Source organism: Amblyraja radiata, chromosome 4 (genome assembly GCF_010909765.2).
Source record: "Amblyraja radiata isolate CabotCenter1 chromosome 4, sAmbRad1.1.pri, whole genome shotgun sequence".
Lineage (NCBI taxonomy): Eukaryota > Metazoa > Chordata > Chondrichthyes > Rajiformes > Rajidae > Amblyraja > Amblyraja radiata.
In genome coordinates, this window is record NC_045959.1 from 102,695,891 (window position 1) to 102,713,820 (window position 17,930).

Below are 17,930 nucleotides of genomic sequence, written 5' to 3' on the forward strand. Positions count from 1 at the left end.
AGGTACGTGGATAGGACAGGTTTGGTGTGATTTGGCCAAAAGCAGGCATGTGGGACTCGTGTAGTTGGGACATGTTGGTCGGTGTGGGCATGTTGGGCTTTAAGGCCTATTTCGATGCTGTATGACTATTCCTTCTTTCCAGAGATGCTGCCTGCCTGACCAGTTGAGTTACTCCAGCATTTTGTGTGCATTAACCAGCATCTGCAGGCTGAAGAAGGGTCTGGACCAGATCGAAGTGTCGTCACCTATTCCCTTTCTTCAGAGATGCTGCCTGACCTGCTGAGTTACTCCAGCAATTTTGTGTGTCTATCTTCGGTGTAAACCAACATCTGCAGTTCCTTCTTACACACGCCTTTCCTCCTTCTTAAACACGGGTACAACATGTGTGTATCTATCTCTCTTTGACCTTTTTTTGCCTGCAGTTTGTTCACTTCAACCCACCATCGTCGCTGGCATGCTGGTGGGGGCCACACGGCACGCAGATCATTTGCGAGATGTCGAACCATTGCTTCTTGGTGCAGTTCTCCGCCGACTCGAAAGGGAGCGAGAAGCTCTGTGAGGGCGAGGGCGACCGGATCAGCGCCAGGAGCAAGCAGAGAACACGGGTCGCCATTCTCCTCTCCTTCTCTCGCCCTCCCGCCAACCGTCCGCAGGTCCCGGCAGCACCGCCTTCCCCTACCCCTTCATCTCCTGTTTAAAAATCTAAAACATCATCAGTCCCATCACGTCCTCACAGCTTCTGATCCAGCGTCGACGGTAACACATGAAAAACGAGTCAAGCAATTTTTAAGAGAGGTCTGCGCTTGGTTTTGTTTTAATAATTAGTTTGCTGGAGTTGATGCGCGGAGCTGTAGGACCTTCCCAGGGACAGTCAGGTAAACGCCGCCGTGTCGCCATCGCCAGTCGCGCTGTGAAGGGAACGAGGTATGACTCCGGCTTCTTTCCCCCCCTCTTATTTAGCTTTAATCCGTCTAATTTACTTTCCTCGTGGCAGAGTCGGGTGGACTGTGTGAGTAAACGGTGGCAGGAAGGGAGGGAGGCCTTGTTAACAGCTGTTGTTGAAGGGGCCGAGCGACGGCGGAGGCTGGGTCAGGGTGTTTGTTGGAGGCACAATGATCGCCTCTTTGCTCGCTTGTTGGATGATACAACCACTGCTTTCCACATAAACCAGACGGTCACCGCGGATATACCGGGCCGGGACCTTTTATTATTTAAATGTCGTCCATATGACAATGCGTTGTGACCAATCTCACTCCCCCCCACCCGTCTCCTTCCCCTCCACAGCTGATAGTTGTGCTTACAAATTGTAAGAGGCCCCACTACAAATGTCACTGTTATATGTTCCACTGTCACTTCATATCTAGAAACTGTTATGAATTTGAGTGGAAAGATCAAAAATAGGCCGAGTGACATTTTGAGTGAAGAGGCAGGTCTGAAAATCACTGACCTGCCGCAATTAAAATAGTTGCCACGGTAGCTTCCCTTGTGGTTTGCATAACCAAATGTGAACTCTAGTTGTGTTCAAAGGAAGATAAATTAATAGATTGTGTTTGGATCTTCTGGCAATTTGTTTTCTGATAACAGAAAGGAACTCAAAACAAAACTCTTGACGGGTGTCAGGGGTTATGGGGAGAAGGCAGGAGAATGGGGTTAGGAGGGAGAGATAGATCGGCCATGATTGAATGGCCAAGTAGACTTGATGGGCTGAATGGCCTACTTCTACTCCTTTCACTTATGACCTAATAAGGGGATACAATCGTTTGGGAATAAATTTACTGTGCGAATTTTCAATTGTCAGTAAAGCTCTGGAAGTTCGCGTGTAGCCTGACTGGCGGGTCTTGCGTGTGGCCTGACTGGGCATGGAGGAGGCTGAAAACAGACGGGTTGGTGTGGGAAGGTGAATTAAAATGGCAACCAACTTGGATGTCCTGATGCCTTTGGCAGACAAAGTGCAGGTGTTCAGAGAAGCGATTGCCTAATCTACGCTTGGTCTAATCGATGTAGAGACAAAGCAGTCGCATAGTCTACACTTGGTCTCATCGATGTGGAGGATGCCTCAAGTGTGCATAACTCTCTATCTCATCTGGACAGTTTATTGGCGCCCCGAATGGAGGTGAGGTCGGAGGCGTAGTGAAAAGTGCTGTACTTCCTGCAGTTGCAGGGAGTCGGGAGGGATGAGCAAAGCAAGGTGACAGAGAGACACAAAATGCTGGAGTAACTCAGTGGGTGAGGCAGCTTCTCTGGAGAAAAGGAATGGCCAACATTTTGGGTCCAGTCCCTTTTTCAGACTGATGTCAGGGGAGTGGGCGGGACAAAGATAGAATGTAGGAGGAGACAGTAATGCCCCTGTCCCACTTAGGAAACCTGAACGGAAACCTCTGGAGAATTTGCGCTCCACCCAAGGTTTCCGTACGGTTCCCGGAGGCTTTTGTCAGTCTCCCTAACGGTCGAAAGTGGTTTCCACTTCTTCTATGTTTCGGCGATTATTTCAAAAAATTCAAAACCGGCCGCGACTAAAAATAGGTTGCCGTCTTAAAAATCGGTAATTTTTTAGTCGAAGCCGGTTGCGATGCTAGTTGAAGGTGGTTGCCGGAGGTTGCAGGTAGTGGAAGGTAAGACCGTAAATTGGATGCAAAAGATCAATTTCAAGTTCAAAAGATCAAGGTAAGACCTTCCACTACCTGCAACCTCCGGCAATCACCTTCAACTAGCATCGCAAACCTGCTTCGACTAAAAAATTACCGATTTTTAAAACGGCAACCTATTTTTAGTCACGGCCGGTTTTGATTTTTTTAAAATAATTGCCGGAACATAGAAGAAGCGGAAGCCACTTTCGACCAATAGGGAGACTGACAAAAACCTCCGGGAACCGCATGGAAACCTTGGGTGGGGCGCAAAGTCTCCTGAGGTTTCCGTTCAGGTTTCCTATGTGGGACAGGGGCATTAGACTAGTGGGAGAACTGGGAAGGGGAAGGGGATGGAGAGAGAAAGCAAGGGATACCTGAAGTTAGAGGTCAATGTTCATACCGCTGGGGCATAAACTACCTAAGCGAAATAGACAATTGGTGCAGGAGTAGGCCATTCGGTCCTTCAAGCCAGCACCGCCATTCAATGTGATCATGGCTGATCATCCACAATCAGTACCCCGTTCCTGCCTTCTTCCCATATCCCCTGACTCCGCTATCTTCAAGAGCCCTATCAAGCTCTCTCTTGAATGTATCCAGAACCGGCCTTCACCGCCCTCTGAGGCAGAGAATTCCACAGACTCACAACTCTCTGTGTGAAAAAGTGTTTCCTCATCTCCATTCTAAATGCCTTACCCTTTATTCTTAAACTGTGGCCCCTGGTTCTGGACTCCCCCAACATCGGGAACATGTTTCCTGCCTCTAGCGTGTCCAAACCTTTAATAATCTTATACGAAACTGTGGGACCCGTTGGGTCCCATGTTCACATGGGAGGCCCCAACTCAATATTCCACCTCTCCACCAATTCCAATATTGTTGGCCAGTGGGGGAGGGGGGGGGGGGCTATCTGGAGCGCTAGTATGGGTGTTGTAGGCCGAAGGGACTGGTTTCCATTGTGTGGACATTGTGGGCCGAATGGATTCTTGGGCTGGCAACTCAGTCACTCAGGCCTGGTGGGCTGGCAGCTCAGTCACTCAGGCCTGGTGGGCTGGCAGCTCAGTCACTCAAGCCCGGTGGGCTGGCAGCTCAGTCACTCAAGCCCGGTGGGCTGGCAGCTCAGTCACTCAGGCCTGGTGGGCTGGCAGCTCAGAAACTGCCAGAAATTCTGCCCAAAAACAGGTGAGAGACTCTGTGTGAGAGAGAAGGGGGAAAAGGTGGAGAATCAATTTTAGACATTTTTCATCTTTTTCTGCCGATCATAGCAATGAAGGAGAAAGTCTATCCTGGCCTAGATCTCACAGGGAGCCAATGAAGGGAGGGAGAAAAATACTGGGATGAGGTTTAATACTTGCAGGGGAATACTTACTGATGGGCCGAAGGGACTCCTCCTGGGCTAGTACAGGCCTGATGGGCCAAAGAGGCTCTAAAAATATATATATATCTGATTGAAATCTCAGTGAAAGGCAAATTTTTTTTGACTTTTCCTGGCCTGGCATGGGCCTTTTGAGCCAAAATGCTCCTCTTCGGCTAATACGGTCATTTTGGGCAAAAGGGACTGGTTGCTCGGCGGGGCCTTGTGGGCCGAAATTAGTGGTTTCAGGCAGGCCAAACAACTCATATTTCATTTCCATTTCAATTTCAAGCACAGGGCAGGCCAAACAGCTCATTGCATTTTAATTTCATTTCCATTTCCATTGCAGTTTGAAGCACAGGGCAGGCCGAACAACTCATTGCATTTTCATTTAATTTCCATTTCCATTGCAGTTTGAAGCACAGGGCAGGCCGAACAGCTCATTGCATTTGCATTTTCATTTAATTTCCATTGCCATTGCCGTTTGAAGCACAGTGCAGGCCGAACAGCTCATTGCATTTTCATTTCCATTGCCATTGCAGTTTCAAGCACAGGGCAGGCCGAACAGCTCACTGAATTTTCATTTCACTTCCATTGCCATTGCAGTTTCAAGCACAGGGCAGGCCGAACAGCTCAATGCATTTTCATTATACTTCCATTGCCATTGCAGTTTCAAGCACAGGGCTGGCCGAGCCAAACAGCTGATTGCATTTTCATTTCCATTGCCATTGCCGTTTCAAGCACAGGGCAGGCCACGCTAAACAGCTGATTGCATTTTCATTTCATTTCCATTGCAGTTTCAAGCACACAGCAGGCCAAGCCAAACAGCTGTTTGCATTTTCATTTCATTTCCATTGCCATTGCAGTTTCAAGCACAGGGCAGGCCAAGCCAAACAGCTGATTGCATTTTCCTTTCCATTGCCATTGCAGTTTCAAGCACCGGGCAGGCCAAGCCAAGCAGCTGATTTCATTTCCATTGCCATTCCATTGCAGTTTCAAGCACATGGCAGGCCAAGCTAAACAGCTCATTGCATTTTCATTTCCATTGCCATTGCAGGTTCAAGCACAGGGCAGGCCAAACAACTAATTTCATTTTCATTAAGGGCTAACAAATCATTTATTGCAAGTACATTGCAGACTCACAGTTCAGTTGATTCACAGCCTAGAATGAGAGTCGTGGCCTCTCCCTCGTGATCTTGCTGAGTCATGTTCAGGCATCCGGGATTTTATAGTCCTGCCCCCCCGGAAGCGGCGTTACATTCATCGCGGCGATTGACAGGCGAGAGGATCTCAAGGTTTTTTAAACAATCATAACTTTTTTATTATTCATCGATGGGAAAAGTCCTCGGGGCCTGCTCAGCGGAGGAGGACTGTGAGTAAGATGGCAAAAAATCATAACGATATATGGTAGCGTTTTTTCTAAAATCAATATACAGCGCCGAGAGGAAGTGGTCAAGATGAGACTTAATTATATAGATGCTTCAATAACATAGAAACATAGAAATTAGGTGCAGGAGTAGGCCATTGGGCCCTTCGAGCCTGCACCGCCATTCAATATGATCATGGCTGATCATCCAACTCAGTATCCCGTACCTGCCTTCTCTCCATACCCTCTGATCCCCTTAGCCACAAGGGCCACATCTAACTCCCTCTTAAATATAGCCAATGAACTGGCCTCGACTACCCTCTGTGGCAGGGAGTTCCAGAGATTCACCACTCTCTGTGTGAAAAAAGTTCTTCTCATCTCGGTTTTAAAGGATTTCCCCCTTATCCTTAAGCTGTGACCCCTTGTCCTGGACTTCCCCAACATCGGGAGCAATCTTCTTGCATCTAGCCTGTCCAACCCCTTAAGAATTTTGTAAGTTTCTATAAGATCCCCTCTCAATCTCCTAAATTCTAGAGAGTATAAACCAAGTCTATCCAGTCTTTCTTCATAAGACAGTCCTGACATCCCAGGAATCAGTCTGGTGAACCTTCTCTGCACTCCCTCTATGGCAATAATGTCCTTCCTCAGATTTGGAGACCAAAACTGTACGCAATACTCCAGGTGTGGTCTCACCAAGACCCTGTACAACTGCAGTAGAACCTCCCTGCTCCTATACTCAAATCCTTTTGCTATGAAAGCTAACATACCATTCGCTTTCTTCACTGCCTGCTGCACCTGCATGCCCACTTTCAATGACTGGTGTACCATGACACCCAGGTCTCGCTGCATCTCCCCTTTTCCTAGTCGGCCACCATTTAGATAATAGTCTGCTTTCCTGTTTTTGCCACCAAAATGGATAACCTCACATTTATCCACATTATACTGCATCTGCCAAACATTTGCCCACTCACCCAGCCTATCCAAGTCACCTTGCAGTCTCCTAGCATCCTCCTCACAGCTAACACTGCCCCCCAGCTTAGTGTCATCCGCAAACTTGGAGATATTGCCTTCAATTCCCTCATCCAAATCATTAATATATATTGTAAATAGCTGGGGTCCCAGCACTGAGCCTTGCGGTACCCCACTAGTCACTGCCTGCCATTGTGAAAAGGACCCGTTTACTCCTACTCTTTGCTTCCTGTTTGCCAGCCAGTTCTCTATCCACATCAATACCACATAATACAATAAGATCCCCTATCCTTCTAAATTCCAGATTATACAAGCCTAGCCACTCCGTTCTCTCAGTATATGACAGTCCCGCCATCCCGGGAATTAACCTTGAACCTAGGCTGCACTCCCTCAATAGCAAGAATGTCCTTCCTCAGATTAGGGGACAAAAACTGCACACAATACTCCAGGTGTGGTTTCACTAGGGCCCTATACAACTGCAGAAGGACCTCTTTGCTCCTATACTCAACTCCTCGTGTTATGAAGGCCAACATGCCATTCGCTTTCTTCACTGCCTGCTGTACCTACATGCTTACTTTCATTGTTCAAAAGGGAACTGCAAATGCTGGAATATCGAAGGTACACAAAATTGCTGGGGAAACTCAGCGGGTGCAGCAGCATCTATGGAGCGAAGGAAATAGGCGACGTTCGGGCCTCAGAAGAAGGGTTTCGGCCCGAAACATCGCCTATTTCCTTCGCTCCATAGATGCTGCTGCACCCGCTGAGTTTCCCCAGCAATTTTGTGTACCTTGCTTACTTTCATTGACTGATGAACAAGGACCCCCAGATCCCGTTGTACTAGTCATGTCTCTACTATTTATTTCATTCCCCTTACATGTTTTTCCTCTACGTGCTCAATTTTTGTAAGGTGTCCTTGAGACTCTTGAAAGGCGCCCATAAATAAAATTTATTATTATTATTATTATTACTTCCCCTTTTCCCAACTTGACACCATTTAGATAATAATCTTCCTTCCTGTTTTTGTAACCTCACATTTATCCACGTTAAACGGCATCTGCCATGCATCTGCCCACTCACCCAACCAGTCCAAGTCACCCTGCATTCTCAGCATCCTCATAGTTCACACTGCCACCCAGCTTTGTGTCATCTGCAAATTTGCTAATGTTACTTTGAATCCCTTCATCTAAATCATTGATGTATATTGTAAATAGCTGCGGTCCCAGCACCGAGCCTTGCGGTACCTCACTAGTCACTGCCTGCCATTCTGAAAGGGACCCGTTAATCCTTACTCTCCGCTACGTTCATTCTCCGTGCTTACCACGAGTTTGATTTTTTTAAATCTCGGAAGAGCTCTTTAATGAATTTGTACCGTGGGACAGGGCTTTTACATCCTCAAAAAATTCCAGAAGATTAGTCAAGCATGATTTCCCCTTCGTAAATCCATGCTGACTTGGACCGATCCTGTTACTGCTATCCAAATGTGCCGCAATTTCATCTTTTATGTTTGGCCCCAGCATCCTCCCAACCACCGATGTCAGGCTAACTGGTCTATAATTCCCTGTTCTCTCTCTCCCGCCTTTCTTAAAAAGTGGGATAACATTAGCTACCCTCCAATCCACAGGAGATGTTGCCTGGCGCGCCGCGGCGCCCCTTGTGCGTCCCCGCCGATGGCTGGCGCTCGGCCCTCGCCACCACCAAACCTCTCCGCCTGAGTCACTGAAGGGGCAAACCGACGGCCACTAGACAGGGAGAGAGCCTACACTTCCCGGACTACCGGGCTCTGGGAGCCGGAGCGGAGCCGGCCCCGAGCCCCACCACCACAGAGCAGCACAAAGCGTAAAGCACTCACTGAAACGAAGGTCTGATAACCAAAGATAGCACACAGCAATTCCGCACCCTCCAATGTTTATCTGTAGTGACTTATGACCTGGGCATTCGCAGTCGGAATACCGAACTCGTTTATGTCTAAATGTAAGTTGAGGAGGGGTTATAGGACACATTTGGAAGAGTGTTCAATGTAGTCAACAAAAAGACTGGCATAACTGGGGCCTATACAAGTGCCCATGAAGATTGCTGAATGTGGAAGATTTCTGCGGCTGGTCCCAGAGAGGATCTATTTACCATCATCCGATATAGTCACCCAGCCTTTTAAAATCTATTCCACATAACTTTATCACTCTCAGGCATGAGATTTCCCCGCGGATTTCGAAATTTGTTTAAAAAAAATCTAAATCTCTATAAATCTATAAATGGCTTTCCGCGAGACAGTGGGGGTGGGACTGATGATCGAGGGCGCCGATTGGACAAGAGGGACGTTGGTCAGCAGGCAGTGTGGGGGGAGCTGGATTGAGGATCGAGCGCGGTGATTGGAGGAGGGCGGCGTCAGGGTGTGACCAGGCGAAGCTTGGTGGAGCAAGGGGCCGGGAGCAGCGTAAGCCATTTCGGTATTCCGAAAAACGCAAGGAATCATGGGATTTGTCAAAGGTCAAACGATATAAATAAAAATCGAGCGAAGCGCTGTAGATTCAGTGAGTATAGTTTTGGTCCGATTTTTTTTTGGTCTTTTTTCAAGTTTGTATTTGAGAGAGGGCTGATATGAGTGGGCGACGGGGGTGGGTGGGGGGGCGACTGGACTGGCTCTCGGCAACTGCATGCACACAGAACTGCAGCTAAGATCAAACCCAGCTCTGCTTGCGCTGCCGAACCGGCTCCGCTCCGTCACCATCACCCCCCCCCCCCCCAGCCAGCGCGGAGAAGCCGCCGGCCCTGCTCGAAGACAGGACACCTTCCCCCAGCCAGCGCGGAGAAGCGGCAACCCCAGCTCACCTCCGCCTCTCCCGCTGGGCCAACTCACAGCCCGGACCAACGACACTAGTGGCCCCAGGCCCACAGCCAGCACAGAGAACCCACAGCCCACAGCCAGCGCCAACCCCGCTCCAGCTCCAGAGGAACCCGCTCCCCGATAGGCCGCTACGGCGACAAGTGACAGTTCGCCCACGACCTGGCCGAGCTGCGCTCCCTCAGCCACTACCCCAAGTACAAGCCTATTTTGCACACCACTGGCTTCTGTCCACAACCCCGAGGAGGAGCGTGGGCCTCGCCTGTGCCAGAGCGCCAGCTTGGGCTCAGCCTCCTCCGGCCCGGCACTCGACTGTGCCGTGCTGCGGTCTGACTTCATCTCCGACCTGGAGTTGGAGCTGGCCCGGACTTTAAGCTTGGGGCTGGGCAAGGGAGTGGGAGGATGTTGCTTCTGCCACCAGCACCACCAACATCACCAGCAGCTCCAGTGAACGTCCGCAGACTCTCTCCGACCAGGATGACTCCAGCAGCAGCGGCTCCGAGTCCCCGTCTTCAAGCAGGGCCGGCAGCTGCCCATCTTTAGCAGGATCTCGGTGTCGGACTGAGGGGAGGGGGTGGAGGTGGAGTTCTGCCGGCCAACCCGGCGAGTCAGGCAGAGCCGAGCTGGAGCCAGCGGCTGCAAGTCCGGAGCCGCTCCACCAGCACAGGGCCACCTCAGACACCTCCGGACAGGGACGTAACACCGGGGAGGGGACGGGGATGGCCCAGCAGCAGCTCAACAGCAGCGAGGGAGAGCCGGGCCCGACCCTGACCACGGACGAAACGCAAGCCTGCACACAATGCAGCACCACCGTTGCCAAGACTGTTTTTCGCTTGTGACCTATGACCTAGGCATGCGCAGTCAGAAGACCGAACTCGCTTGTTAGCTCAGGTAGCGGCGATCCCGGGCAGGGCAGTGGGTAAATTGGCACTGGGCTGGGAAAGGCCGGGGCACTGCTGTAGGGCCGGGGCCTTGTCGGTGTCAATAAGCGTTTTAAAGCAAGTAGAGGGACTGTGTGTGACCCTTGGTGAGCAGGGGGGAGTCCCTGTGAGTGTGAGTGAAAGTGAGGGGACGTCCCTGTGAGTGTAAGCAGTGAGGGGGTCCCTGTGAGTGAGCAAAGGTGAGGTGTTTCCTATGAGTGTGACCAGTGAGGGGGGTCCCTGTGAGTGAGCAATGGTGAGAGGTGGCCTGTGAGTGTGAGCAGAGGGGGTCCCTGTGAGTGTGACAGTGAGGGGTTCCCTGTGAGTGAGCAAAGTTGGGGGATTTCTTGTGAGTGAGCAGTGAGGGGGTCCCTGAGTATGAGCAAAGGTAAGGGGGGGTCCCTGTGAGTGTGAGCAGTGAGGGGTTCCCGAGAGTGGGGAAGACCCTGCGAGAAATGGGTAAACAGGCAAGAAAACTGTGTCATTTCAAGGTACAATTTTCAAAAGAAATCTGTATAATCCTGGACCCCCATCTCTTCCTCTTTTTTTCGGTTTTTTCTTATCTCATGCCTGCTCTCTGCTTGAGTTTGGCTCGATTGTGTTAATGTGTAATATTGGATAACACGCAAACAAAAGCTTTTCAAAGTGATAATAATAATAAACTTAAACAAGAATGGTTGTACCATTTGATTTGTGAGAAGAATCAAAAGAAAACCTGAGAGTAAGGACAAGTTATGCTAGGCATAAGAGTGTTTATTGAGTGGAACTGATTGGGTCTATGCACTGGGAAGAAATGGAGGCTCCTGATGGGGAATGGAAATGTAATGGGACTGGACGACCGTGGCAAAGGAAAAGTAGTGAAGTGCAAGGAATTAGAAGTTGTTAAAGTGATGGAAGAAGTGCGAGGTGTCCCAGATGAAGATAGGAAGTGACTTGAAACGCAGGATCAAGATTTAGTTGAGGCATGAGGAGATGAATTAAGTGGGACAAGTGCAGGCCAGGGAAGCCCTGTTTGTGGATTTTGGGTAGGAGATAGAAACAGGCAGTGCGGGATTGGGGTACTATCAGTTTTGAGGCTGAAGGGAAGAAGACGAAGTGATAAGTGCTCTCTGGGAGATGCTGGTATGGTGTTTGTTTGTGTGGTCATGGTAGATATGAGGAGGTGTACGAAAGCTGGCATCAAGCCTGAATAAGGTCGAGGTCAGAGTGTCCAACAGATTGACATTGAAATTATTTTGCAATTCTATTAAAAAGTTTGTGCTGATCTTGGTAGTTTTATAACATAAACACACAGAAGATTGTTCTTTAATTTGCTGAAGCTATTTTGTTGAGGGGAAATTTTTTTTTTTTTCTCCACTTTTTTTGACAAAGTTACATTTATTTAAGAAATAAGGATGTGGCATACGCTTGCTAAAAGAGACTGTTCATCTTGGTTCAGCATTCTGTCAAATCAGGTTAATTTCAAATTTTTAATTGGTTTTGATGTTAAAATGAGAACACAAGGAATTTGCTTGTTTAAAAGTTGCTGATTTTTATAAGTTTTGTCAGTTCATCTGGTTGAAATTCTTAGTTTGAAAATCCCAATGTCAACGATTCCAGATCTGATTGTTGTGGTTTGACAATGTTCAATTATTTTCTTGCAGTCTATAAAGTTAAAAGACGCTTGTCTGGGTGTTTCTCAAAGGCAACTCCTGTTTATAGGTAAGTGTTTTGCAGGTGGGGATTGATTTTAAAATGTCATCCTAATTTCGTGAACACTTAAAAAATAGTTCTTGTTACATAAAATTTATAGTGCCATTTTAAATTTACATTTTTTTGTGTTTCATTAATGCAATAAGACAATTTTGAGTCAGAAGTAAAATGGAGCTCTATTCCATTTTTGCCTCTAGTTCTTTAAGTAGAATTTCATGTATAATTAGAAAAATAACTAATGTTTGTCAGCAAGACTTTGAATTTATTCTTTGAATATTTGAATTCTCATTTATTACAGGTCGTTGTAATCTAGGATTCTGCTTGAAGTGCATTCTGGATCTTCATTTTTGCAATTGTGCAAGAAATTTAAAGTAACATTGGAATTGATATTAAAATTTGTGTTTAACTTTGACATCCTTTTTCTGTCATTTTGATATCCGTCTAGAAGCATATTCATACCACCAAATTTATTCAAACCACCTAATTCCAGTGCTGCTAATGCAAGGTAGTGGGTCCATTTATTGCGGGTCAGAAAAGTACACAATTCAGAGCTTGCAAATGTCATCTTCCAATTCAAAGTATTTTGGAACAAAAATAATTATTGAAAAGCAAAATCTTAAAAATTCTTGATGTAAGTTCTGTAAGAGAATCTATGTGTTGTCATTTGAACTTGCTAAGGAATTACACAAAATCCATTCCATATTCACCAAACATTTCCTGTAAAAAGCCTGAGAATGATCTACACAATCTAACAAGTTACTTCTCTAGATGGATTAAAAGTTGAGTTCTGGAATATTTCATTGCCTGGAATTATTAAAGGAAGCATGAAAATGGAAACTTTTGGTTGTGGAAATTGTTTTACTGCTTCATGGTATTGTTTTGCATCAGATTTTTACTTGACTCACCAGGTGTAATCAAACTGGTCTGGTTTGTTTGTGGAAAGTAGTATTGCTCCCACTGCTAGCACAATGTTAATTGATAAGAGTGGGAGAAAAAATATGATCCATTTTCCTCATGAAAGACCAAGAAGCAGTATGGTAATTTTATTTTTGTCTGATCTTATTTTAATTTTAAATCGTGGGTCCTTTTCATATTGGAGAAAGACGAATGGAGTAGACTGGATTTGGATAGGTGTTTTTTTGATTTGCCATTGCAGTACAAAAGTTATTAATGTGTTTTGACATTGATTACTCTATGAATTGCATTCCATGGTGATACTAGTGAATTACAGTACCTAGCTCTTTATACATGAAATAGAATTACAGCTGTTTTTCGGGCCTGGTGGTGTACTGGAGTTATAGGGGTTATTGTCACAATTTTCAGATACAAATGTACTTTTGGTGATGGTTAATGAGTTGGGAGGTCTTGAATTTTGAAGCGATACTTCATGTTTTTTATAAATATTGTGCAGAGTAAGAAGAATTTGCTTCATTCTTCGAGCATTTCTGGTTTATTTATATTGTTTATTGAAGTATCCAGAAACTTTTGAAGTAATTTGATGTCATGCTGTGTGCCTTTCTTGCCTGCAGGTGACTTTTTCTATTAATCAAGCTCGGCATGGCTGTGGTCATCCGCTTGCAGGGGCTCCCAGTTTCTGCAGGAACCTTGGATATTCGTCACTTCTTCTCTAGATTATCCATTCCTGATGGAGGGGTTCATATTATTGGTGGTGAACTGGGAGAGGCATTCATTGTATTTGCTACGGACGAAGATGCTCGGCTTGCTTTGATGAGGTCGGGAGAAATTCTCAAAGGGAACAGAGTAAAGTTGATGCTAAGTAGCAGAAATGAAATGCAGAAGATAATTGAAATGAGCCGTAAGCGATATACAGGCAGCAGTGAGATGTCCAATTCCGAACGGCCAGGATCGAACAATATTGGTACAAGCCGGTTTGGTAACATATCTTCCACACTAGCTGCAAACCTGGTTTCAGCTATGCAGCAAGGAATCAGCAGGGGTGCATTTCATCCCAGTGATATTGGAAATTCCAATATAGACAACTACAGCTCGCGCATGGATCCCATGATGAGTGGTAACATGTCCAATATGGCATTATCTTCTCCACCGAATATTCCAGTTGGAGCTGCTCATTCTATGTCTGTTTTGTTTGGAATGACGTCCAGAGCAATGGATAATAGTTCAGATAAATTTAATGGCTCTGGTACAGTGGATCTCTCTGCTGATTCAGCTTACAATCAAATGCGAGAGCCAAGAACATCTGATAATGTTTACTTGCACCTGTATGGCATGCCCTATTCTGTAAAAGAACAGCAAGTAAGAGAATTCTTCCATGGTTTACAAATTGATGCAGTTCTTTTCGTGAAGGATTTTTGGGGTATGAGAAATGGTGAGGGTCTTGTTCGATTTGCAAGTGCTTGGGATGCAACAAAAGGATTAAATCGTCACAAAAACTACATGGGCCAAAGATTTATACAGGTCTTTCGAGCCTCGGAGTCTGAATGGCTTACTGAGAGAAGCGATTTACTTGCAGAAGATAGCCAGTCTGATATAAACCGAGGCCGCTCCCCTCCTCATGAAGATAACTTTTTCCACTCCAGAAGACAATCAAAATTACCACACAGGCGCAGATCAAGATCGCGTTCTCCTTATGATGAAGATTATTATGTGCATCTGAAAAATATGCCCTATGGTATCACAAAAAAAGATGTACACATTTTCTTTGATGAGCTGAACATTGCAGGTGATCAGATTTATCTTGTATATGACATTTATGGTGCAAGCTTAAAGGAGGGCTTTGTGAAGTTTCAAAATGCTGATGAGCACCGTAAAGCTCTCAGGTATCATAAAGTGTGCATGAAAAACCGTGCAGTTTATGTTTATCCCATTGCCAAAGATGCCATGTTAGAGTTGATAGCCAATTGTAAACAAAAATCAAGGGAAAAGTCAGAGGATAAAATTGAAAATAAAAGGTACCAGGCAAGACAAGAAACTCATTCCTCATTGAGGTTGTACATTTATATCCGTAACCTTCCTTTCGATGTCTCCAAAACTGATATTCGTAAATTCTTCAAAGGTTTCGGTGTGTCTGATCATTGGATCCAATTACTTGTTGATAGTAATGGCATTGGATTAGGGGAGGCTGTGGTCAAGTTCAAGACTGAGGATGAAGTTGTAAGGGCTGAGTGCCTCTATGGTAAGAAGCTTGGCGGAAGAGAAGTTTTGCTAAAGCCAATTTCATCGCAAGAGATGCTTGAACTTGGTGTCAGTTCTGTGCATGAAAGAACCAAAGGCCAGAAGGAATGTGACTATTTTGGTTCTTATAGCAAGGGTGGTGATCACTCATTGTCTATTGATATGCATGAATCAGCTGAACCTTCCTTTGAACCTTCCAGCAGTTTGGGTACTGTACCCTCCACGCAAAGATCAAGATACAGCCAAGAAGAAGGATCGTATGGAGGGTTTGACACAGGAAATGGGAATTTTGGAGGCTACACTGGAGGAGGATTCAATTCAGGCTATCAAGGAACTATGGGAATGTCCAGTGCAAACGCTGTTGTGAAGGCCTTTAACCTCCCTTTCAAAATCACGGTTGATGAAATACTGGATTTCTTCTATGGCTATCGTATTATTCCAGATTCTATCACCCTACGGTACAATGACAAGGGTTTACCAGCTGGTGATGCTGTTATTGCGTTTGAAACAGTTGTTGAAGCAATAGCTGCTGTCCGGGAACTGAATGAGAAGCCAATAGGAAAAAGGAATGTCAAACTCAGTTTGATTTGAGAACAGTGAACCTGCCTTTTGGTTTTTAATGAACAAATTCTCGCTTCTCTGAAGTAAAACACAGATGCTATCTGGCCACTGGTCCCACTGAATGAATAACTTAATTGAATTGCTATCATTTGTGACTTTCAGGCAACATGATTCATGTTGAAATTGGTCTTTGTTTTAAGTGTTACCAGAAAATAGTTGGCTCTGGTTTACTACTTTGAGGTATATTCTATTTTGTCTTGACTCAATTGATATAGTTTACAAGATTATATTCTAATGTTGTTTGGTTCCTTTGATTTGATGGGTTTTAAAGTTAAATGCTGGTGTCTATAGATGGTTTGGAAGTAAACATGAGCATGCAGAAATTCTGCAGAAATTTTATTTTTCACTGTAAAAGGATGATTGAGTGTAATCTTTTAATCTACTCCATCCTGAATAATATTGTGTCATTTTTGTTTTAAAACCTTTTTATTTTGTTTTAACTGCTTACCCCAATTTTATTTGAGGAGGGTAGTGGTCCTGAGGTGGATGTGCTGACCAAACTTTGCTCTACGCATGACACACACATGGATGTGTGATTCAATAAATGACTTGAAAGCATACAAGCAATGTGTCAATCTAAAAAATCCAGCCAGGCTCAACTGGTATAAAAATCACCCATTAGATTACAGGAAAATTAGTTCATCCAAAAGCACAAAAATAATTGAAGATTCTATTCCCTCCCGTCCTTATTGTGAAGGAATATATAAATGACAAAAAAATATTTGAATAAGATGTGCTTATTGGTCAAATCTGAGTGAATACTTTATTAAATCTCTTGCAAATGGGGTTATTCACGTAAATGACAAATGAATTGCGACATATTTCCATTTGTTTAAAAGCATAGGAAGTTACAAATGTTTGTTTAAGGTTCTGGAGTATGGTGGTGCAGTTCCATGCCTAAAATATTAATTCAGTCTTGTTTTGGAGTTATTCTCTCTAATTGTACGGATTTGTACAGCTTAATCCTTGACAAGAAAGACAGCGGGAATTTAATTTTTGCATTTGTAGGCCTGTAAATTTGAATTAAAAAATCTTGAATATCTTGATGGATTTGTGTTTACTCAAAAATAATAATTGTGTTGTCTCTAGTTAAGGCAGTAATTTATATAGTAAGCATTTTGCCTTGTGATTTTTAATTTTAATTTTCAAGAATATACTTCATTTTTTGTTGTTGTTAATAATGCCTGTTTTATCTGCCATTCTGCGCTTTTTTCTATCAACATTTCTCACAAAATGGATCAGTTAATATGTGGTGTCAATTTTCTGGTAGGTTTGAATAAAAAGAGTTATTTTGAATCACCTGACTGAGATTTCCATCTATCAACTACATGTGAAGTGATACAACAGGCATTTCCTGCTAGGCTGGAATATCAAGTTCTAAATGGTTTCTGTTGGAGTTATGAAGCGCAGCATCACATTAACTCCTAATTATTGTGTTTTTCTAAACATACATCATCAATGTTTTAAAATCTAGTTCTAAAATTAATGACCATCTCTGATTATGATATTTTCACCACTGGTGTTGGTGCAAATGCAGCAAGATAATGTAAAGTATAACTAAAAGTATGACATTTTCTCAAAACATCTATGACATTAACTGTTTTGAGATACATTTGGTCTTTATTTCGTAACAAACATTTTATTGATAAACCGTGTTTTGTTTAAGTGCTCAGTAAATGTCCTCCTTAGGTTATGAATGCCTAACGTGCATAGCTGCTGCAAGCAAGCATTTGGGAAAGACCGACAGGATGCATATGCTGGCTGTTGAGAGGCTGCAGGCATCTTCTGTTTGTGAGAGCTCGGCTGGAGAAATTATCTGCTTGGTTGAGATAACCACCCTGGTTTAACTACATATTACCTTTGGTTGGCCTGTGTTTTTATTTAAAGATGTTACCAGGTAGTTGCATTTACGATTTTCAAACTGTTCCAGTTACAAATGGTTCTCAGGCACAAAACCTTGTCATAACCTAGGGTGGACCTGGTATCTTTTGCAATTGTACTTTCTGGTGAGGTTGGCATTTATTTCTGATCTCAAATTTTCTTTTGAAAAGATGGAGGAGAACTATCTTTAGTAAATGCCTGTAATAAGATTTTCCTGATTTGGCCAGTAAATGCTTTGTGCTAAAGTCAGCACGATGGAGGAGTTGTTCTCAGTTTCTAATTTGTGGAAATTGATATTGTTGGTATCTTCATCTGCTGTGTGTATTCTGTATTTTGGACTCACTGCGATGCACGTGTTGAGGATGTTTGAGATGGCAAAGGCTTGCTGATCAGTCAGATTGGATCTTGTCCAATTAGGAGTACTGCTGTATCTTTAACCATTTGCACAAGAGGACAGTTTACCAACACTCTTCTGACCTGCTTTGCTGCTAACTATTGCTGATGACCTTTTCTT

The 17,930-nt window shown here is 44.7% G+C and overlaps 2 protein-coding genes across 12 annotated transcripts in view; one reads left to right on the top strand and one right to left on the bottom strand.

The window, feature by feature from the left end:
- tmem67 (transmembrane protein 67) overlaps positions 1 to 625 on the bottom strand; it is a 125,562-nt gene extending 124,937 nt beyond the window's left edge. The window contains exon 1 of the mRNA XM_033020405.1: positions 442 to 625. Coding sequence (XP_032876296.1) covers positions 442 to 613 — 172 coding nt within the window. The 5' untranslated portion in view covers positions 614 to 625. The remainder of the gene's footprint in view (positions 1 to 441) is intronic.
- Positions 614 to 16,831, top strand: rbm12b (RNA binding motif protein 12B). 11 transcript variants are annotated; one of them, XM_033020119.1, is made up of 4 exons: positions 614 to 795; positions 11,713 to 11,770; positions 12,060 to 12,132; positions 13,291 to 16,831. In XM_033020119.1, the coding sequence occupies exon 4, from the start codon at positions 13,319 to 13,321 to the stop codon at positions 15,503 to 15,505; it is 2,187 nt and encodes a 728-aa protein (XP_032876010.1). In that variant the 5' UTR covers positions 614 to 795; positions 11,713 to 11,770; positions 12,060 to 12,132; positions 13,291 to 13,318; the 3' UTR covers positions 15,506 to 16,831. The 11 variants fall into 11 exon arrangements, with proteins under 11 accessions (XP_032876010.1, XP_032876009.1, XP_032876013.1 ...); XM_033020118.1 differs by having other exon boundaries at positions 614 to 756; XM_033020117.1 differs by having other exon boundaries at positions 783 to 875.
- The last annotated feature ends 1,099 nt before the right edge of the window (positions 16,832 to 17,930 follow it).